This window comes from Cetorhinus maximus, chromosome 12 (assembly GCF_964194155.1).
Source record: "Cetorhinus maximus chromosome 12, sCetMax3.hap1.1, whole genome shotgun sequence".
Taxonomy (NCBI): Eukaryota; Metazoa; Chordata; class Chondrichthyes; order Lamniformes; family Cetorhinidae; genus Cetorhinus; species Cetorhinus maximus.
In genome coordinates this window covers 8,486,111-8,509,128 of record NC_135890.1, presented here as the reverse complement: position 1 = coordinate 8,509,128, position 23,018 = coordinate 8,486,111, and the positions used below count along the sequence as shown (strand labels likewise).

At 42.5% G+C, this 23,018-nt stretch overlaps 1 protein-coding gene across 1 annotated transcript in view; it reads left to right on the top strand.

The window, feature by feature from the left end:
* itih5 (inter-alpha-trypsin inhibitor heavy chain 5) overlaps positions 1-21,480 on the top strand; it is a 50,217-nt gene extending 28,737 nt beyond the window's left edge. Inside the window, exons 8-13 of the mRNA XM_078552970.1 lie at positions 3,614-3,785; positions 5,006-5,851; positions 10,194-10,247; positions 13,060-13,176; positions 14,014-14,391; positions 20,484-21,480. Coding sequence (XP_078409096.1) covers positions 3,614-3,785; positions 5,006-5,851; positions 10,194-10,247; positions 13,060-13,176; positions 14,014-14,391; positions 20,484-20,794 — 1,878 coding nt within the window. The 3' untranslated portion in view covers positions 20,795-21,480. The remainder of the gene's footprint in view (positions 1-3,613; positions 3,786-5,005; positions 5,852-10,193; positions 10,248-13,059; positions 13,177-14,013; positions 14,392-20,483) is intronic.
* The last annotated feature ends 1,538 nt before the right edge of the window (positions 21,481-23,018 follow it).

Genomic DNA, 23,018 nt, shown 5'->3' with positions numbered 1-23,018 from the left:
CTATCGTCCCATCAAGTCTCAACTTTCAAAAATGCCGCAGATTTTTTTTTCAGTTCACTTATTCATTCTTAGAATATGTCTACCATTGTCAAGGTCAGCATTTATTTCCCATCTCCACTTGCCTTTGAGAAGGTGAAAGTGAGCTGCCTTTTTTGAACTGCAGCAACCTGTATGATGAAGGTACTTTCACAATGTTGTTAGGCGAGGAGTTCCAGGATTTTAACACATTGACGATATGTGTCCAAGACAGGATGACACATGACATGGGGGGAAACTTGGATGTGGAGAGGTTCCCATGCATGTGCTGCCCTTGTCCTTTTAGAAGAAAGAAGTCTTGAGTTCGGGAAGTGCTGTTAAAGAAGCCTTGGCAAGTTATTGCTGTAACTAGTTTGTATATCTAGTTATACAAATAAAACTTCCAGCTATTAAGCAGAAGCAACTTCAATGATTAGCAACACCAATGTTCAACAATAGACAGAAAATTGCAATGAGCATTGAAACACAAGACCCCAGCTAACATGTAGAAATAAAAACTGGTTTCCATGTGCTTGGGAGTAAGATTGCTTACTGCATCTGAAACTATTTTGTATCAGCATTAAAGTGGAAGCCCAGTGGTAGCATAAGTGAACTTTGGTGTAATGTGGAAATTTAAAGGAAACCATCCCTCATTGTTGGGAGCACGACAATGTAAAATGTGTGCAGAAATGTTATACATCCCATTAGGCCTGATGGTCCATCAATATGTGCGTCCCTTTGCAATTTTGTATTTAGGAAGTAGCTGTTTCCAATCAGAGGTTCAAAATCAACGAAATGGCTTACTGTATAATGCATCCAAGATTGCTCCCTTGACATCATATATACCATAAAACTAGAAGAAAAACAGTTTGTGTAAAATATTAGTATCAATACTTGTTGGCTTTCTCTAAATTCTCTAAATAGTATTTCTGTGAATTCAAATCTCAAAATATTTGGCGAATCAGTATTGACTGGACTGGAGTTCTAAGTACTTGCAACTAATAAGTGTAATTAATGTTCTAGGAACAGCACAATTAATTTTCCCCTTGTTGTAGGATCTGTTTTTCATTATCATTTCCTTCCCACTACATCACTCCTCAACAGAAATTTTTGCGGGCTCATTTATTTATCACAAAATCCAAGAAAACCCTTGCAGATTTTTGAAAAATAGAATTCCAAACACCTTCCCGAAGATTTGAAAAACCAATATATATATTCCTTCATAAAGTGCTACCCACTATTAAACAATTTACCGGATAGAAGTGAAAGAAACTTTTTCAATAAAAGAAAAATAGAAATAACAAAAAGTAAATGTTGGAAATCTGAAAAAAAAAGCAGAAAATGCTGGAAATGCAAAGCAGGCTCTTCAGCATCCAAGGAGAGAAAAGAAAGTTTAGCTCACTTCTGATGAACAATCTCCTTCTGCCTTTACAGATGCTGACAGGCCTGCTGGGCATTTGCAGCATTTTGTGCTTTATTGCAAATTTGTCGGTTCATTTTCAGCAGTAAATATTTATAGTGTTGTACAGCAGGCCATCGGAGCTTTTGTAACTTGAAAACAGAATTTTTTAGGTGCACTTTTGTTTTGCACTGCAGCCAATGACCAGAGCTGTGAATGTGAGACCACTTTTAACAGGTTGTTTCTGACTGACTGACTGGAAGCAATGATTCCCATAGTTACCAGCTCTGGTGATAGCTGAAGATAATCAGTAACTTGGCACATTTGAAAGAAAAAATACTTAAAATGTCCCCATTGGTTTGGAAAGAATTTGTATGTGATACTGGGCAGTGACCTGTGACCTATGGTTCCAGGGATGCAGTTTCGTGGATAGAGGGTTGTTCTCTTTAGAGAAGAGAAGGTTGAGAGGAGATCTGATATGGATTTTCAAAATCATGAGGGATCTAGACAGACTAGATAAAAATAAACTGTTGCCATTGGCAGGAGGGTTGAAAACCAGAGGACGCCAATTTAAGATTGGGAAAAGAATCAAAGGTGACATGAGGAACACCTTTTTTACACAGTGAGTGGTTAGGATCTGGAATGCACTGCCTTGGAGGATGGTGGAGATAGGTTCAAGCACAACTTTCAAAAGGAAATTCGATAAGCACCTGAAGAGAAAGATTTTGCAGGGTCAAGGGGAAAAGGTGGGGGGGAGTGGGACTAGTTGAGTTTCACATGCAGATAGCTGGCATGAACACGATGGGTCAATTGGCCTCCTTCTGTGCTGCAGCCATTCCATGATTCTATGATACTCTTGCCATTGCATTTTGCTAAAATACCAATAACAATCTGCTTCCATCGAGTAAATCAGTGCTGGCAACTACATCCTTTGACCACACAGTGGCTAATATGTCAAGCCTCTTGTAGAATGGGATGCTTTTCAGTTCAGGCAATCATTGGCAGTGTCAGTCACTGACAAGTTAGAGGTTAGAACAGCTTACTACTAAGTAAAGCTCCTTCTACTCTGTCCTAACAGTGTGCTTGTTTCTTAGTCAAATCCTTAGAAGACCACCCCCTAGCGTTAGCATGGCATATTCCCATTTACCACAACTTATCTCAGTGGCACTGTCAGTTAGAAATTAGATTGAGACAGCATACTGCGGAGACTTCCATCTCGTTAGCCCAAGCTGGATTGGGTAAAATGCATCACAAGTTCCTTGTCAAGTCATAAACCAAGTAATGTGACCTTCCTCTTAGAAGGACCATCAGACAGGGCTTGGACTCGGGTGTACAGCTGTGTGGGTTACAGTTCCAGTATAATGTGAATCCAGGCTTATAAACATGCCACTAAAAATATGCTGCCACCTCCCTCAAAGTATGAAAAAGGATGCTGGTTGGGAATGCAGTAAAGGAATGCTGTAAGCAGAGCTTCAGATGGGGAGATAATGATTTCCACCCTCTAGTTTATTCTAATTCATTCACAGAATGTGGGCGTCACTGGAAAGGCCTACATTTATTGTCCATCCCCAGTGGCCAATGAGACGGTGGTGGTGAATCACCTTCTTGAACCACTGCAGTTCTTGTTGGGAAAGTCTTGGTCAATTTTGAAACAATTGAGTGGCTTGCTGGACCATTTTGGACAGCAGTTCACAGTTGCTGTGGGTCTGAAGTCACATAAAGGCCAGACCAGATAAGGATGGCAGATTTCTTTGTTGAAAGGACATCAGTGAAGCAAGTGGGCTTTTCCTGACAATCTGGTAGTTTGGTGGTCACCATTTTTGTTTTAGCTTCCAGGTATATTAAAGCAATTAACCAAATTTATATTCCCCAGTTGCTATGGTGTAGTTTGAATAATAGTCCAGTAACGTAACCACTCTGCTACCATAAAAATCACCCATAATGGTAGCAACTGTTTTTACCACTGCATCCCTTGTGGTTTAACATCACTCACGCAATATTGCTATGGCATGGCTTATAGAATATGGTGGGGGTGGTAGAGAGTGTGAGAAGTCTCCAAATGACATGATCAACATGTAGGTAAGTTAATTAATGAAACATGGCCAAAGTCTGCAGTAGAAAAAGTTTCTAAATGAAATACATAATACATAAATTATATGAAATAAATGCTTTCCCACTAAGCATTGTGTATATTTTCAGACGAAAGATGCCCTTTTCACCATCCTCAATGACCTTCGGCCCACTGACCACTTCAACATCATCAACTTCTCCAGCCGTGTCAAGGTCTGGCAAAATGGAAAGCTTGTCCCTGTCATTCGGGAGACTTTAAGGGATGCCAGGAAGTACATCTACCTAATGTCGCCTTCAGGAGGTGAAAAGAGCTGCATTTTATTTTCCTTCTGACCTCTCATTTTTAATGGAAAATTTTCCCTTCTGGTCTTTGGGACATTGTTCCAAAGGAAGCCACTCTGTATCAATAAGAGCTTGTGCTGAGCTCATCACCCGTTACATGTATACCCTTGTTCCATCTACATGAGAATTATCGGCATTAAATTAGCAAACTTAGTGAGTGAAACACTTGGCGATTTTTCCTGTCATGAAAGAGATATCTAGGACAAATTATTAGTTGTTACTGATACCAAGTCAATCACTAGAAGGGATACTTATGTTTTCCACTTCTTGGTACTTTGCACATATTTTACAATATCGGCCAGAGCTATAATTAATTTCAACTTTCTTGAAGGGATTTTTTTTTTGTCCATTATGTTTTTTGAATAGTTTTCCAGAACATTTAACGTTCAGCACAGAGGCCAAAGTGGGGAAAATCGGCCATGTGGAGCTTACTGAGCCCAAGATTATGAGCAACACCAGAACTACACACTCATTGAAAAACCCTTGAGAATATATCTGCTGAAAGATAAACAGTTCCCCCAGTGCCCAACATTCCAAGCCAGTTGCTTGTTGGCAGCATGGGGCTTACTTTAAAAATAATTATAGAATCAGCTAATTATGAATAGAGCAGTTTTCTTCTATTTAAAACAGATTGCAAACTCCTTCCAGGAACACAATTCCTCCTTATATCCCGTGAGTTACAGTGTCTGAGGTGGCCAGCAATCTCTTGCTCTGGACTTCCCTCCCTCTCTCGCCAATCGGGATTCCTCTCCCCGAGACTAACCACAATGTTGGGGACTATCTCCGTGCGTTCCCGGAGCCAGCTGAATGCCCACTTCTGCTCGCCAGCCAGGCTGCGATTCTTGATGAGCTCGGGCTGGAGTCCAATCCCCAATATGGAAATGAGGCCCGGGAGCTACAATCCCATCAGGCCTTGGAAGGCAAGCTTGGCATTTGCACTAGGCCTCTGCACAAACCAATACCAGCCCCAAGTTATAGTTGTAACCAATGACTCTTGTACCTCTCAATTATCTAATTTGCCAAATATCTGAATATTAAAACAAAAAGCTTTTGTTTAGAACCGGTAGCTCTTTCAGGAAGTCTGCCCAGATACAATGGGCCGAATGGCCTCCTTCTGTGCTGTGAAACTTTTTGGTTCCAAGATGGTAGCTTTGTTCAAAACCCTACTTTATTTCCTAGGTACCAACATAAATGATGCCATCCAGACTGCATCGAAATTGTTGAAAGGTTACATAGCTCAGCAGGACAAGAGTGTGCGGACAGTATCATTAATCATCTTCTTGACAGATGGGCGCCCAACAATAGCTGAAATCCAACCTCGTAAAATCCTAAACAATACGAGAAAGGCCGTTGAAAACAAGTTCTGCATCTTCAGTTTGGGAATAGGAAGAGATGTGGATTACAAGCTCCTCGAGCGGATGTCACTGGAGAACTGCGGAGTAATGAGGAGGATTGATGAAGACTCGGATGCAAGCACCCAACTGAAAGGTTTCTATGATGAAATTGGGACTCCACTCCTCTCGGACATCCGTGTGGATTACTCTGAAGATTCAGTGGAGTACGTGACGCAGAATTTCTTCACAAACTACTTCAATGGATCAGAACTTGTGATTGCAGGGAAGCTAAGAAACAGCACCGTCGACAACTTGCATGTCCAAGTTACTGCAAGCACCAGTGACAAACACCTCATGCTGGAGGCAGATGTGATTATTAATGACACCAGGAAAAGTTCAAACAATACCAAGGGCAGGTCCAATGATGCCAAGTTCATCCAAAGGGCATGGGGCTACTTAACCATAAAAGAACTGCTGAGATCTCGACTAAAGAATGGCAGTAGCAGAGAGAAGGAAATTCTTTCAGACAAAGCAAGAAATCTTTCATTGGAATACCATTTTGTCACACCCCTCACTTCACTTAATGTGATGAGTTCAGATGAACAGAGCAGCGGATCCACAGAGAATGTGATGAATGAATCTGAGGTGAAAGATGAGAGAGCACAGAATTTACAGAGAATAACCAAACCAGGTAGAGTAAATTAATACAATGAGCACAACTATTAACTTAACGAATTCCTTTTTGCCCTGTTAATCAGCCAGATGTTTGCTCTCAAAGTACCTGTAGAGGATTATCATTTTTGATTCTTTTTTAAAATGGAATTTGGACTACTTTCCCATTTTAGTCCCTCGATTCCTGCACAGGGCACTTCTGGATGAATCAGAACAAAGCCAACTGAGGACTAAACCCTCTCTATTTGCCTTAATGATGGGGCAAGGCATTCATTGTGTTTGCGTGTAATAAAACCATAAAGCTCTTAATAGAATCTGGGTTTACAATTTCGCCTTCAATGACCCTTCATCCCAATCCCAAAATGGCCCTTCCCTACCATAACAGTGTGAAATCTCCATTCTTGTGGTCCCTCTCAATTAGATTATCAATTACTAATAGATTAGAGCCAAAAATTGCTTAATCATATATATTAATTGGCAAAACATGTTGATTATTGGTTTATCTATTACTATGTCATTTAAAGTTCATTCAGCTTTACTGTTCTAAAATACAATGTTCTGATTGGCTGAAAATTGTCTATATAATTAAAAGGCTTATTAATGGTTTGGGCACATGATGTAAATCTGTCAATGGCTTCACAACTAAAAGACTCTATATGTGTCAAAGAGTTCACTCCTTAAAAGTATCTTGTGGAGCAAAACATTGTGAATGACTGAATGGTTGCAACATGCAAGGTTACAGTGTCAAAGGTGCAAAAATTCCATCGATTAGATTCAAAATGCAATCAAAAAATAGTTTCGTCCTCTGTCAGACAGGAAAAGCTCCCGGTTAAAAATCAGCAATCGTGACAGAACTAACCGATCAAATTGTTCAGTTCTCAAATCAGCAAGTAGCACAAAACTGGCCAATCCAATTGCTCAACTTACTTTGTGTTCTGTGAATGACTACTTTTTTTCTTTCACTTCCCACCACAGATGCTGAAAATTGAATCTTTACCATAATGAATATGTTAAAGTGTGATAATGTGTACCCGTTAAGTTAGCCACTGTGTTTGAGATGAAATTACCCCTATCCAGACTTGTTTCTCACTATCTATAATCTTGCCTTTCATTTATGCTCTTCTCCCAAAACTTGGACTTCTTGGCAGGAACTTCTAGCTACCAATGACTAAATCTGTATGTCCAAGAGAGATGCATTATGCAAGTTATAGTCTTCACGTATCATTTTTGAAACTGCAGTAACCAGAGCACACCATCACAACCCATTTTTAAAAATTCATTCATGGGATGTGGGAGTCACTGGCTAGGCCAGCATTTATTTCCCATCCCTAATTGCCCTTGAGAAGGAGGTGGTGAGCTGCTGCAGTCCATGTGGTGTAGGTACACCCACAGTGCTTTAGGAGTCAAGAGATGAGTTACTTGCTGCAGGATTCCTAGCCTGCTCTTGTAGCCACGGTATCTACATGACTAGTCCAGTTCAGTTTCTGGTCAATGGTAACCCCCAGGATGGATTCAGTGATGGTAATGCCATTGAATGTCAAGGAGAGATGGTTGGATTCTCTCTTGTTGGAGGTGGTCATTGCCTGGCATTTGTGTGGCGCGAATGTTACTTGCCACTTGTCAGCCCAAGTCTGGATATTGTCCAGGCCTTGCTGCATTTGGACATGGACTGCTTCAGTATATGAGGAATCATGAATGTTGCTGAACATTGTGCAATCATCTGTGAACATCCCCACTCCTGACCTTATGATGGGAGGAAAAATCATTGCTGAAGAAGCTAAAGATGGTTGGGCCTAGGACACAACCTTGAGAAACTCTTGAAGTGATGTCCTAGAACGGAGGTGAGTGGCCTGCATCAACGACAACCATCTTCCTTCATGCTAGGTATGACTCCAACCAGCAGAGAGTTTTTCCCCTGATTCCCATTGACTCCAGTTTTGCTAGGGCTCCTTGATGTCACACTCGATCAAATGCTGCCTTAACCTTAAGGGCAGTCACTCTCAGTTTACCTTGGGAGTTCAGCCCTTTTGTCCATGTTTGGTCCAAGGCTGTAGTGAGATCAGGACTTGAGTGACCCTGGCGGAAAACAAACTGAGCATCAGTGAGCAGGTTATTGCTAAGCAAGTGCTGCTTGATAGCACTGTTGATGATCCCTTCCATCATTTTACAGATGATGGAGAGTAGACTGATTGGTAATTGGCTGGGTTGGATTTGTCCTGCTTTTTGTGTATAGGACATACCTGGACAATTTTCCACACAGCCGGGTAGATGCCAGTGTTGTAGCTGTACTGGAACAACTTGGCTAAGGGTGCAGCAAGTCCTGGAGCACAAGTCTTCAGTACTGTTGCCAGAATATTGTCAGGGCCCATAGCCTTTGCAGTATCCAGTGCCTTCAGCCATTTCTTGATATCATGTGGAGTGAATCAAATTGGCTGAAGACTGGCATCTCAGATGCTGGGTAATTCCGGAGGAGGCTGAGATGGATCATCCACTCGGCACTTCTGGCTGATGATTGTGCAAATGCTTCAGCCTTATATTTTGCACTGATGTGCTGGGCTCCCCTATCACTGAGGATGGGGATATTTGTGGAGCCTCCTCCTCCAGTTAGTGGTTTAATTGTCCACCACCATTCACAGCCGGATGTTGCAGGACTGCAGAGCTTAAATCTGATCCATTGGTTGTGGAATTGCTTAGCTCTATCTATTGCTTGCTGCTTATGCTGTTTGGCATGCAAGTAGTCCTGTGTTGTAACTTCACCAGGTTGACACCTCATTTTTAGGTATGCCTGGTGCTGTTCTTGGCATTCCCTCCTGCACTCTTCATTGAACCGGGGTTGATCCCCTGGCCTGACGGTAATGGTAGAGTGGGGGATATGATGGGCCATGAGATTACAGATTGTGTTCGAGTACAATTCTGCTGCTGCTGATGGCCCACAGTGCCTCATGGATGCCCAGTCTTGGGTTGATGGATCTATTCGAAATCTATCCCATTTAGCATGCTGGTAGTGCCATACAACACAGTGAAGGTGGGACTTCGTCTCTACCAGTACTGTGCGGTGGTCATTCCTACCGATTCTGTCATGGACAGATGCACCTATGGCAGGTTGGTGAGTATGAGGTGAGATATGTTTTCCCCCCTTGTTGGTTCCCTCACCACCTACCACAGACCCAGTCTAGCAGCTATGTCCTTTAGGGTTCTTTAGTGGTGCTGCCAAGCCAATCTTGGACATTGAAGTACCTAGAATACATTGTACGCCCTTGCTACCCTCAGTGCTTCCTCCATGTGGTGTTCAATATGGAGGAGTACAGATTCATCAGCTGGGTGGTGGGGAGTGGGTGTGGGGGGCGCAGTCCGTGGTAATCAGCAGGAGGTTTCCTTCCCCACGTTTGACCTGAAGCCATGAGATTTCATAGATTCCAGAGTCGATGTTGAGGACTCCCAGGGCAACTCCCTCCTGACTGTATACCACTGTGCCACCACCTCTGCCCTGCCGGTGGGACAGGACATACCCAGGGGTGGTGATGGCAGTGTCTGGTATATCTGTAAGGCATGATTCCATGAATGTGACTATGTCCGGCTGCTGCTTGACTAGTCTGTGAGACAGCTCTCCCAATTTTGGTGCAAGCCTCCAGATGTTTCTAAGGACTTTGCTGGGTTGACAGGTTGCCGTAGTTGTTTCCTGTGCCTAGGTCAATGCAAAGGTCCTTTCAGTTTCATCCATTCTTGACTTTCTCACGGTTTGATACCACTGAGTCCATTTCAGAGGACGGTTAAGAGCCTGTGGAATGTGACCAGGCCAGGCCAGATTTCCTCCCTAAAGGGTATTAGTGAACCAGATGAGTTTTCATTAGTCCTTTAATTCCAGATTTTTATGGATCACATTCAAATTCCACCATCAGCTGTGGTGAGATTTGAGCCCCGATCATTACCGTGAGTCTCTGGATCACCCAGAACGTTACACTGAGTCTCTGGATTACAAGTCCAGTGACGGTACCACTACGCCACCACCTCCCCCCATATCATATGATCATTAGGCAGAAAGGATTCCTTCAATGGATGATCAGTGGAAACTCCAGGAAAATAACATAAGTGGCTGTCTGTGTCCACCACTTTCCCACACATTTCACTGATCTTCCATGGATGTTATAGAGGGAGATCGGAAGAACCCTTACAGAATCTACTGGAACAAAAGTGCCTCAGAGATTCAGTACTTAAAGACTTAACCATCAATTACATGCATGCTAACGTTTTAAATAGCCATTTTAAGTATTCAACAAAAGTCATCGTCCAGTTAATTGCCACATGTTATCAGGGCGGAGTTAAGTTAATGATTGGTTTAACACTAACATTTCTTTGTCTAGACAGCACTTCCTTAAGAAAGAGAAAGAAAACTATAGTGGTTTCAAAAACATCAGGTGGGTGCTTCAGCTTTGAATCTCTTCACTAAAGATCCTTCGAATAGTTATTTTGAACCAAGTCTTAGTCAGGACGGAAATGACAGTGTCCGGTACATTATTGTACCAGACTGCTAATTATGCAGGGTTTGCCTAGTTAACTTCACCATGAGGAACAATTTCAGGGTTGGTTAAAAAATCACAGACCGGCTACTCTAGGGCTAACTGACCGACTGTACAGAATTGTTAAGATCTGAAATTAAAAAAAACCAAAAATTACAAAAGGAATCATTTCCTCTTAGAGAACTCATCCTTGTTCCAGTCGATAACAGTTGGTGATATAAACCCTGAAATTATGTGGTGTATACATTAACATTGGGACATTGAATGGATTCTTATGAATTCCCTTTGCTTGCCATTTAAATGGAAACAATACCCTTTAGAATATAATAGTGTACAAGCTGACACCTCCATTAAAACACTGCACACAACAATTATACACATGCAATAAACATTTGTATACTTATAAAATTGGCCTGTTTATGTGATAATCAATATCTACAAGGTTGCATTTGCAAACTTTAGCCTAAGTTTATTTTTTTTAGTACCATTTGGTATGATATATAGTTTTCTTTAGACTGTTACCAAATTATTTTTGGGGTAGGGCGGGGCGTGGCGAGATGTTGATGTGAATAGCAGCAGTGAAACAGTTATTGCGGATTCAGATACAGTCAGCCAAAGGTTGAAGAATTCTGTGCGCTGCAGTTAGTTTAAAAATGTGACATTTTACTTTTGCCTTGGAGGGAGGGGGACACAATGGGGATGGAGACTGAGACATTAATGGTGATGTCAGAGCATTCCTCTAAAGGCAAGGGGCAGCTGAGTGGGAGGCAAGCTTCCATTCCCTTTGAAAGAGAGAGGGGAGATCGAAGGAAAATATTTGAAATCAAAGTGACTAAAGATGCAAGTGAATGCACCATAATATTCTTAATTAATTTGAAGGAGCTCCTTGCATGCCTTTGCTAAAGTCATTCCACAGCTGAATGCTGAAGAGCCTGTGAGAAAGGCTATGTGTGATTTTCCACATTGACCTCTGCTTTGGTTCTGGCCTTTACTTGACAGATCCTCAAAGGCTGCCCGATGACATATTCATAGCACGAAGGAGCTGTGAACCATTCTAGTCAGTGAGCTGGGGCGACAGTAAATTATTCCAAGGCACAATCTTAGATTATTAGTGTATTTTAATCCTCTATCATTTTATTCTTGACCACCTGTGTCTCCGTTACACAGATGGGAGCTGCCTTCCATTCTCTGGTTTGACTTCCCTTACGTTGAATCTATTTCAGTGATATCTTTGGTACAAGTAATATTCTAAATATAACTGCATGTGATCTCAAAAGCTCCAGTCTACTTAAAAACATGTTCTTTTTTTGTTCAAGTCTTGATTTCATTTGAGAAACTTAAAGGGAGGTCATAAAACTAGGCAGCATCAAACTTCAGAAAAAACAGGAGAGAAGATTAATCAGCAAATAGTGATTAAACAACACTACAGTTGGATTGTAAAAACTTTTCAGATTATAGAAGCAAGGGATAACTAAAAAAAGCCAAATTCGTTTTTCCAATTATTGTCAAACTGGTTCCCTTTCCCAGAAGGTCATTCCTCTCTTCAGACCACCCGGATTGATGCGGACTCTTTCACGCATACAGGCAGCTACATTGTACAGTACAATTCAATTTGCACTAACCAAAGAACAGGACATTGTTCAGACCAAAATTCCTGCCTCAATTAATGCCATCAAAGGCAAACAAAACAGCCATTCAACGTATTGGTCCTGGTAGGATCTTGCTATGTGCAAAATGGTTGCCACATTTGCCTGCATTTACATTAGGCTCATTGGGCTGAAATTTCCTGTTTGAGTTGCAAACTCGAAATCAGGCTGCCTTCTGGGTCAAGAACCCAGCCATGTGCATGGTGGAGCATCAGGTACAACCTTCCGGGGTGGGGGGTGGTGTGGGTGGGCGAGAGTTAAGAAGCTGCCTCCGGGAGCATCATCCAGTTAGAGATGACAGGTGCCCTGAGGATGTGGGAGGGTCAATCAGAGAGCCCAAAGCGAAGGGTGGCCGGCAGATCTGCTGTGGCTCCTGTCTGCTGCCAAGGTGAATGGGAAAGCCCAAGGCAGCAGATGAGGAAGATGCCACACGTGTGATGGGACCGGCAGCTAACTCCTCATTCTGAACGCCATCCAGTGGATCCATCTGCAGGTAACAATTGCAAGAATTTGCCTGTGAAGTCCTGAGCATTGCCAGCTTTGTCCTTTGAAGTGAAGACTGCATGTGAATCTCATTGCGCTTTTAGCTCCTGTCCTGCTCTCGCGTCCTGTGAGGATACAAGCTGCAGACACAGTGGGGGTCCCATGCATCCCTGGCAATATAACATAGCCATTCAAAAAGGCTCGCCAATGACCTCCACTGTTGCCTTCATAGACACTCTGCAGTCGTGTTGCCATCCCCACATGCATCCTTCCCTTAGGAAAAGGAGAGGAAATGGTAATATATGTCCACTTGCATTTTTCAAATTTTCTTGCCCTCTCCCCAACCTCCAAACACGCCTCCACTAGACCTGAAAAATGTCTCCCAGTAACTCATTATATGCAACTTTGAGATATTCCTGGTTAAGATTTTTGCCTTCCCTTTTTTAACAACTGAGAGGTTATAAATAATTAACAACAATTGCAAACAAATGAACTGAAGGTACCATTGCTTCAAACCTGTTTTACTGTATTTGCCAATTTAATGCCATCTATATAAACTGTAATATTTGTTTGTTGTCCAGCTGATGGGGACCCTCATTTTGTTGTTGATTTTCCTTTGAGCAAGCTGTCGGTATGCTTCAACATAGATGGCCAGCCAAGTGACACACTCAGACTGGTGTCTGACCATGAGGGTTCAGGTAAGTAGCAAACTGAAATTTTTTTAAAAAGCCTGATTACTTACTGATCATCAAAATGGGAATCATAGAAGCATCCAGCACAGAATGAAACCATTTGGCCTGTTATGCGTGTGTCCGATCTGTGGTAGAGCTATCGCTATCTATTTGACCCCACTCCCCTGCTCTTTCCCCATTGCCCTTTAAATTATTTTCCTTTCAAGTACTTATCCAATTCTCTTTTGAATGCTGGTTCCAGGTGACAGTAACTCATTGTGTAAAAATACAGTTTCTCAATTTGCAGCAGGCTTTTTGCCAGTTACCTTAAATTAGTCTCCTCTGGTGATCGATCCTTCTGCCAGGAGACGGTTTCCCTTACTCTATCAAAACCATTCATGCTCTTGAACAGCTCCATCAAATCTCCTTTTAACCTTCTCTGCTCTGAGGAGAGCCACCACAGCTTCTCCAGTCTCTCCACATAAATGAAATCCCTTATCCCTGGTACCAGTCTAATAAATCTCTTTCTCTATCATCTCTATGATGACTTTGACATCCTTCCTAATGTGACGTGCCCAGGATTGAACACCATGGGCAGAATTTTGCCCCCGTTGGGCGGGCTCGGCCGGGGCAAGCGGGAGAGGTTGGGAAGCCGACCGCTGCCCGCGATCGGGGCTGGACCGCGATTTCATGCTGGCAGGCCAGTTAAGGCCCGCCCTGTGTGAAACGCGTGCTAGCTCTTTGGCATGAGCCACATTTGTAAGTGATTTCAAATGGAATTGTGATTTCCATGAATATTTTCAGCATGGTAATGACTTTAATGTTGAGAAGTCTACTAATGATAACATCTTCTGCTTCTGGTAGGAGTGACAGTTAATGGGCAGTTGATTGGAGCTCCAGCACCTCCCAATGGACATAAGAAGCAGCGCACCTATTTCAGCGCCATCACCATTATTGTCAGTAAACCCTCCCGCTCCTATATTGAGATCACACCTCACAAGGTCATCTTTGACAGCCGAGATAGGTTTATCTTATCGTGTGATAAAACCATAGAGGTGGAGTGTGAAGGCTTAGCGGTTTCCGTGACTGCTCATTCCAAGGTCACTGTGACGATACAGGAGTATACCTCTTTTGTCATCCTGCTCCATCAGTATAAGAATCCTGCACCCTATCAGAGAGATCACCTGGGATTCTACATTCTCAACAGCAAGGGACTCTCCTCCAATGCTCATGGACTCTTAGGTAAAATGGCCTGTGCCTTTTTAAATGATATATTGTGTCAGTGTGTGTTGCAATGATGTTTAAAAAATCAAATTTAACAAAGTTTACAAAGTTTGTTAAGCTGTGCTATTACAGGTGACATGATACATTGACGATCTTAACAAAATAGTTTTGTATTTTATGGGGCTGCAGTAGTATAGCCATGATGTTATTGGAATAATAAGCTAGTGACTTGGATTAATGATCCAGAGACATGAGTTCAAATCCCAGAACAGCAGCCAGAGGAATTTTAATTCAATTAATTAAATAACTCTGGAATAAAAAGCTAGAATCAGTAATGGTGACTGTGAAACTACTTGATTGTTGTAAAAGCCCACCTTGTTCACTCATGGTCTTTACGAAGGAAATTTGCTATCCTTTCCTAGTCTGACCTATAGTTGACTCCAAACCCAAAGCATTGTGGGTGACCATTGGATGGCCTAGCAAGCCACTGAGTTATAGGGTTGGGCAATAAATGCCAGTGATGCCCACATCCTGTGACTTAGTAAAACATTAAAATATTTTATTAGTGCTACATTTTGAGGGGTGACAATGCCAGTGCCTTTCCTTGGCAGAGGATAGTTTAGGTCAATCACTTTTAGAGACCTCAGGCAGTTAGGGGTGTGGATGGGTTTTGGGTGTGCTGAGGGAGTGCGTATGTGTGTGAGTGTCTGTCATTAACCTGAGTTGCCATTTAGCAATTCAATTTGGTTATTAAAGATCCATTCATTCAAGATCCTGAAATAGCTCTTATGTAAATGCAATAATATTGAAGACTTGTGCTCCAGAACTTGCTGTGCCCCTAGCCAAGCTGTTCCAGTACAGCTACAACACTGGCATCTACCCGGCTATGTGGAAAATTGCCCAGGTATGTCCTGTACATAAAAAGCAAGACAAATCCAACCCGGCCAATTACTGCCCCATCAGTCTACTCTCCATCATCAGTAAAGTAATGGAAGGGGTAGTCGACAGTGCTATCAAGCGGCACTTGCTTAGCAATAACCTGCTCACTGATGCTCAGTTTGGGTTCCGCCAGGGCCAGTCAGCTCCTGATCTTATTATAGCCTTGGTTCAAACATGGACAAAAAAGCTATACTCCAGAGGTGAGGTGAGAGTGACTGTCCATGACATCAAGGCTGCATTTGACTGAGTGCGGCATCAAGGAGCCCGAGCAAAACTGGAATAAATGGGAATCGGGGGAAAACTCTCCACTGGTTGGAGTCATACCTAGAACAAAGGAAGATGGTTGTGGTTGTTGGAGGTCAATCATCTCAGTTCAAGGACATCAGCACAGGAGTTCCTCAGGGTAGTGTCCCCGGACCAACCATCTTCAGCTGCTTCATCAATGACCTTCCTTCTGTCATAAGGTCTGAAGAAGGGATATTCGCTGATAATTGCACGATGTTCAGCACCATTCATGACTCCTCAGATACTGATGCAGTCCATCTCCAAGTGCAGCAAGGCCTGGACAATATCCAGGCTTGGGCTGACAAGTGGCAAGCAACATTCCTGCCACACAAGTGCCAGGCAATGACCATCTCCAACAAAAGAGAATCTTACCATTGCCCCTTGATGTTCAATGGTATTACCCTCACTGAATCCCCCACTATCAACACTCTGGGGGTTACCATTGACCAGAAACTGAACTGGACTAGCCACATAAATACTCTGACTACAAGAGCAGGTCAGAGGCTAGGAATCCTGCAATGAGTAACTCACCTCCTGACTCCCCAAAGCCTGTCCACCATCTACAAGGCACAAGTCAGGAGTGTGATGGAATACTCCCCAATTGCCTGGGTGAGTGCAGCTCCCACAACACTCAAGAAGCTTGACACTGTCCAGGACAAAGCAACCCGGCTGATTGGCACCACATCCACAAACCTTCACTCACTCCACCACTGACGCACACTATCAGCAGTGTGTACCATCTACAAAGTGCACTGCAGGAATTCACCAAGACTCCTTCGACAGCATATCCACGACCACTACCATCTAGAAGGACTAGGGCAGCAGATAGATGGGAACACCAACACCTGGAAGTTTCCCTCCAAGTCACTCACCATCCTGACTTGGAAATATATCGCCGTTCCTTCACTGTTGCTGGGTCAAAATCCTGGAACTCCCTTTCTAACAGCGCTGTGGGTGTATCTACATCACATGGACAGCAGCAGTTCAAGAAGGCAGCTCACCACCACCTTCTTAAGGGCAACTAGGGATGGGCAATAAATGCTGGCCCAGCCAGCGAAGCCCACATCCCATGAATGAATTTTAAAAAGTGTTTCTTTTTGAAATTGCCTTGGTCATGCCACACTCAAAAGAGTTCAGGTTGCATCATAACTGGCTAAGAAGCCAAAAGTAGCAAACCAAGGTGAAACTACCTCATTCCAGCTATAATTCAGCTGGCCCATAGAGAAATAACAAAAAGCCAATTTCTTTCGGTAGTTTGCATCTTATGTTATTCATTCACGGGATATGGGCATTGTTAACATTTATTGCCCATCCCTAATTGCCCTTGAGGGGAAGTCTTGTGGCTCAGTGGGTAACACCCCTGCCTCTGAACTCGAAACTCTGGGTTCAAACCCCACTCCAGGACTTGTTGGCCATGGAAGGAGTGTTCATGATGCCATTTAATAGGTTGATAATCAGGCTGCTAATCCTTCCAAAGCTTTCCCACTATTTCCCAAAAAAAAGTGGGGGCGGGAGGGGTTGGGGGGAGAAAGTGTATGTGAAGATACAAAACAAACAATTGCCCTTGAAAAGGTGATGGTGAGCTGTCTTCTTAAATGCAGCTGAGTGGTTTGCGTGACCATTTTGGAGGGAAATTAAGAGTCAGCTTTATTGCTGTGGGTTTGGACTTATATATAAGCCAGTCTGGATAAGGACAGCAGATTTGCTTCCCTAAAAGGAACAAGTAAACAAGATGGGTTCTTGCATCAATCCAGTGGTTTAATAGGCACCATTACAGACACTAGCTTCTCATTTTAATTCTCATTATCTAATCAACATTCCCCTAGCTGCCATAGTGCAATTTGAGCTCATATTGCTGGATCATTTCAACATTTGCCATTTCAACACTTCACCCTGCTCTCACACCCACATGTCCGTCCTTGGCCTGCTGCATTGTTCCAGTGAAGCTCAACGCAAACTGGAGGAACAGCACCTCATCTTCCGATTAGGCACTTTACAGCCTTCCGGACTGAATATTGAGCTCAACAATTTTAGATCATGAACTCTCTCCTCCATCCCCACCCCCTTTCTGATCCCCCTTTTTTCCAATAACTTATATAGATTTTTCTTTTCCCACCTATTTCCATTATTTTTAAATGTATTTCCATCCATTGTTTTATCTTTGCCTTTTAGCCTATTTCGATCCCATCCCCTCACCCCATCCCCACTAGGGCTATCTGTACCTTTATTATCACATTCCTTAGATAACATCACCAGCTTCAACACCTCTTTGTCCTTTTGTCTATGACATCTTTTGGTTCTCTCCACCTATCACTGGCCCTCTATCCAGCTCTACCTGTCCCACCCCACCTTAAACCAGCTTATATTTCACCTCTTTTCTATTTTTCCTTAGTTCTGTTGAAGAGTCATACGGACTCGAAACGTTAACTGTGTTCCTCTCCGCAGATGCTGTCAGACATGCTGAGTTTTTCCAGCTATCCTTGTTTATGCTGGATCATTGTCCTGGCCTCTGGGTTGTTGGTCTAGTAATATAACACTGTGCTACCATACTGCCCTCATTTACAGAGCATGGAATTCAGCTGCTGATGTAGAAAGTAGCAGGAACGGTACTAAGGAAACACCTAGGTGGGCCACATAAACGGGATTACTACAATGCATTAATCATGACGGCTTACCTTTCCTCAGCATAAAGTATTGAGTTTATGCCTGAAGTATATAAATGCATGTGTAATTGAAGAAAATCATGTGCGCTATTTCTTTGGAGCCCCGCAGGCAGACTCAATGCTTTATTCCCATGGACAGCTGCAGCACACAGAAACTTGGCTTTTTCACATCCCTAGGATTCCAAGTGGGAGGAGGGAGTGCATGAGCCATGTAAGCTAATAGCCAGTAAATGATACATTATGTAAACAGTAATACGTGAAAATGGGCTAGGTTACACAACAGAGTTCTACAGGATCGACAGTTGACTTCCAATCAGGAAATCTGAAATACCGCCCTGCCCAAAGATTTCCAGGCCTCAACTCATCTAATCACAGTCGACCTGTTAAGACAAAGCATAATTTGGGGAAAAAAATACCTTCCACCATATTTCACTTTTTCTTGATTAGTAACTGTTGCCTGAAGTAATACAGGAAAAGTTTCTAAATGGCACGCACTCCTTAGATGAGGCATGTTAATGCTGAGGAATTTTCTCATTAACCACACCAAGGTCTCAAAACTGGTGTAAAAGCAGGCAGGGTAAAGCTATATCTATCATATCTCCACAATGTGCTTCAATGCTAAATCTCAGATGAGCAGAGGAACCTTTAAGTGCAGATAAATGTGGTTATTTTCTTGACAGTGATTCTTCATTCGAAGCTGGCTGGCGGCTTTGTGCTGTTGCTCCCATCTTGCAGCCAGTTGCTGCTTCCTGCCTGTTTCATGTGGGCAGATGAGTAAAGGCATGAAGATGTGACCTGGAAGTTAAAATCGGCTGGGACTCATGCTGATGAGGCTGGGGGTTGGGGTAGTTTGGCATTTGTCTTACTCCTCATCTGTTAAATCTCATTCCACACGAACATAAGTAGGAGCAGGCGTAGACCTTTTGGCCCTTTGAGTCTGCTCTGCATCCAACAACATCATGGCTGATGTTCTACCTCAACTCCGCCTTCCCATACTATCCCCATATCCCTTTGGTATCCAAAAACCTATTGACTTCTGCCTGTCTTGAATATACTCAACGACTGAGCTCTCTGGGGTAGAGAATTCCAAAGACTCACAACCCTCTGAGAGAAGAAATTTCTCCTCATCTCAGTCCCAAATGGCTGATCACTTATTCTGAGACTGTGACTCCATGTTCTAGATTCCCCAGCCAAGGGAAACATTCTCTCTGTATCTTCCCCTTAAGCCCCTATATTAGATGTTTCAATTAGATGTTAAAATCAAGGCTAAAATCTTTTACCTTATCACTCTGAGCCTGCAAGAATTATAAGAACAAGAGTAGAAGAGTAGACCATTCAACTCCTCAAAACTATTCTGCCTTATTTTTTTAGAATGATGGCTGATCTGTACCTTGATCTATTTACCCACGCTTTATTTTGATATCTTCCCATCAAAAATCTATCGATCTCAGTCTTGGCCCAATATATTTTTTTCCCTCGTTCTTTCATGGGATGTGAGTTTTGTTGACAATTTGTTGCCCATCTCTAATTAAACCGAGTGGCTTCATTTCACGGGGCAGTTAAGAGTCAACCATGCTTCTGTGAGTTTGGAGCCAAATGATGGTAAAAGAAATTGATGTGTTTTTTTCCAAGAATTTTCTTCCATATGAAACAAAAAGGAGATATTTTCAGACACCTGAGCAAAATCAGATCACTCTTGAAAGTACTCCAATAATATTCTTGTTGTCCAGTGACCTCTGCTTAAAATTATTCGAAGGACATCAGGTGCAGACAGTATTGGGTTAGGCTTTGAAGTACCCCCACCATTGGCCTGTGAAAATAGGATGCTGATACTCAATGCTCCCTCAGCACCTGGGTTCACACATGAAGCATGACCGCCTGGATGAGATACTGGAGGTGGTGGCGCCAGAGACTCTATCCACCTCCACAGAATCAACACCATTAGGAAAGGAGGGAAGACGAAGGGAGAAAATTGAATAAAGTGTTTGGGTATTCACAAACACACACTCATGAAGGCTGCTGTCGTTATACTTGAAACATAAAAAAAAGGTCTAATTCCCAATGCCTTTCCAAATCTGTAAGTGATCCTATGCCTTTCACCACTTCCATGTGAAACATTGATCTCCTATCCTCAATCCTGTTTTTTTAATGGGTTAAAGCCTGTGCATTGTTCCATGTTTAATTTCAGTACCCGACATCATTATAATAATATTTCTCTTGCAGGCCAGTTCTTATACAGCGAGCTCCAAATCACTGAAACAACTACGAATACAACTGGACCGGCAAGACAGCAAACTCAGGCGGGAGCTCAGACCAAAGGAAGTGAGGGGTCCAAGGGACCGGCGATCATGTTAAATATTAAAGATCGACTCGTGCCTGTGGTGAAAAAGCAAAGAAGGATTTACAATGGGCAGCACCAGGTCGACTGCTGGTTTGCTAAAAACAATGCCATCAACCTGATTGATGGATCATACAAAGATTATCTTGTGTCACATCTCTTTGAGACAACCACAAGCAGTGCCATTGAACTTTAACTTCCGTGGGTGGAATAGAATGTCCATCTTTTCGCCACTTTTTCTTTTAAAGCTGTTGCAATCGCAATATTTAGTTGGCTTTTGCACAATTACAAATGTCATGCTTAGTTTCCTTGGTAACCACATAGTTTTTAAGATTCCACTGCAGATATTCTCCTGAGATTTCCGTGGATAGCAAACATTTTAAAAGCTCGGTCAGTATCCAAGATTTTTGAAGTCACAGTCCAGAGAATCTTTTTGCAAACGAGTGAACTATTTGTCTCCAGGGATCCTCCTGATAGGAGTTTGCTTTGCGGCTTTTTGACAAAATAACCAGCCTAAGCTGAACAAAGAATATGAAAGGCATCACGTGTTTAAACCCATTCATTACCATGTCCCCTTCCCCCCAATTCCTTGCCAATTAGAGCTAAGCTGGGATAAATCAGTGACTTCCTTCAGTGATATTTTCCAAAAAAAAAAGCAAGATTTCCTCTTTCTGCCAGACTAACCATCCAACTGGGTGTCCAAAATAAAATAACAGATATGTGGCCTTGAACTGAACAATCAATATGACTTGTGTAAGGGGTAACAGAAGTCGATATCATATACAGGGGTGCAGTAAAATGTATGCTTAGCAATTAGATTTGGTGATATTCGGGACAGACTCTTTAACAAATTAATATGACTTTCCCCTATTGCTATTTTGATATGGGTGTTAAACCATTTATTTTATATTCCCCCATAAACAGTAGGGCAGAAGAAATCCATGCAGATGCAATAAATGTTCTTCTGCTTAAATTGCTCATGGCAATTTCTAAGTTTATAGGTTAGAAGATACAGTTCACTGCCCTATAAGACTACCATTAGAAGAATGTTTCAGTTACACAGCAGGTGTTGCCCCTACAGCATGTATGGAAAACAGTTGTTGGAAGGTTCAGGAGTAACTGAGAGCAGATTTGGATGGTAGCTCTGCACGAATTTAACGGAATTTATCTGTCAAAAGATGTTGAAGCTGGTATATACGTCGTAAAAGCAATAAAGCACAAGTCAGAGGAATGCCATATGCCATTGAATGCTCTGGTCAAACTATTACTTTGAATCTAGCTCTAATGATCCAAACACAAAGGAGGCATTCAGCTGTGAGGCCACTGTCTCGTGTCAGCGGAATGAGTAATGAGGAAATATTGAAGGAACTTAGACTTCTCAGCCTTGCAAGGCGGTGATGATGGCGTGACCTTATCTAAAATAGTAAACAACAGAAACGCAAAATCCAAAACATTACTTCAAACAAAACTATGGCAGTACAACAAGAGGGCAGAAGGTCAATTTGAGGAAAGCAAGCTTAGAACTGTTGTCAAGATGTTCTTCGCACCAGAAGGGTATTTCAGTGTCTGAGCAATCCCATTCATGGTGCTTGAAGGAAGCATAACTTAGGATGTTGTCGGCATGTGGGCAGTAATTTTCTATTCATTACTGAACTCGACATCTGGGCAGTACAATGAAAATACTAGACTAATTTAAAAACTGTTGGATACACTGATTGGGCGCCACAAGAAGGGACAAACTAGAGATGGACTGCTTGAGCCTCCATATTTCTGTCTACCTTGTGTGACACCATCAAAAGATTAATGGAGAATATGTGCCAAAAATACAGCAGGTAAACACCTGAATGGACATATGATTTCCCCGTGATTTTCTCCCTTTCCTCAGTGGAAGCATTTTTCGAATGAACTTATAAATCTGTTTTCGTTTAAGTACACAGTTGCAGCAAGTTGAATACAAATATTATTGATTTATACCTGGATGCAATATTGAAATTTTCCCTATGCGTTACTTTTGAATGTGGGAGAAACTGGTGCAGAGAGGAGGAGTTGTTTTATACAAGCCTACCGCCAAAGAAAGACACTGCTCTTCCCATTTTGAAGGTTTTTTTGATAAATATTTAAAATTTCCACTTATTTTCTGGTCTCTTGTACTGACAGGAACAGGAAACGCTGTGCTCATTTCATTATGAAAATGGATGAGTGCAGCTCCAACAACATTCAAGAAATTCAACACTATTCCAGGACGGTGCAGCTCACTTGATCAGTCACCAGCTTAAACATTCACTGGCTCCACCACTTGCACACCATGGCTGCAGTGCCTACCATTTACAAGGTGCCCCTGCAGCAACTCGCCAAGCTCCCTTCAGCAGCAACTACCAAACCTGTGGCCTCTACTACCCAGAAGGACAAGAGCAACAGGT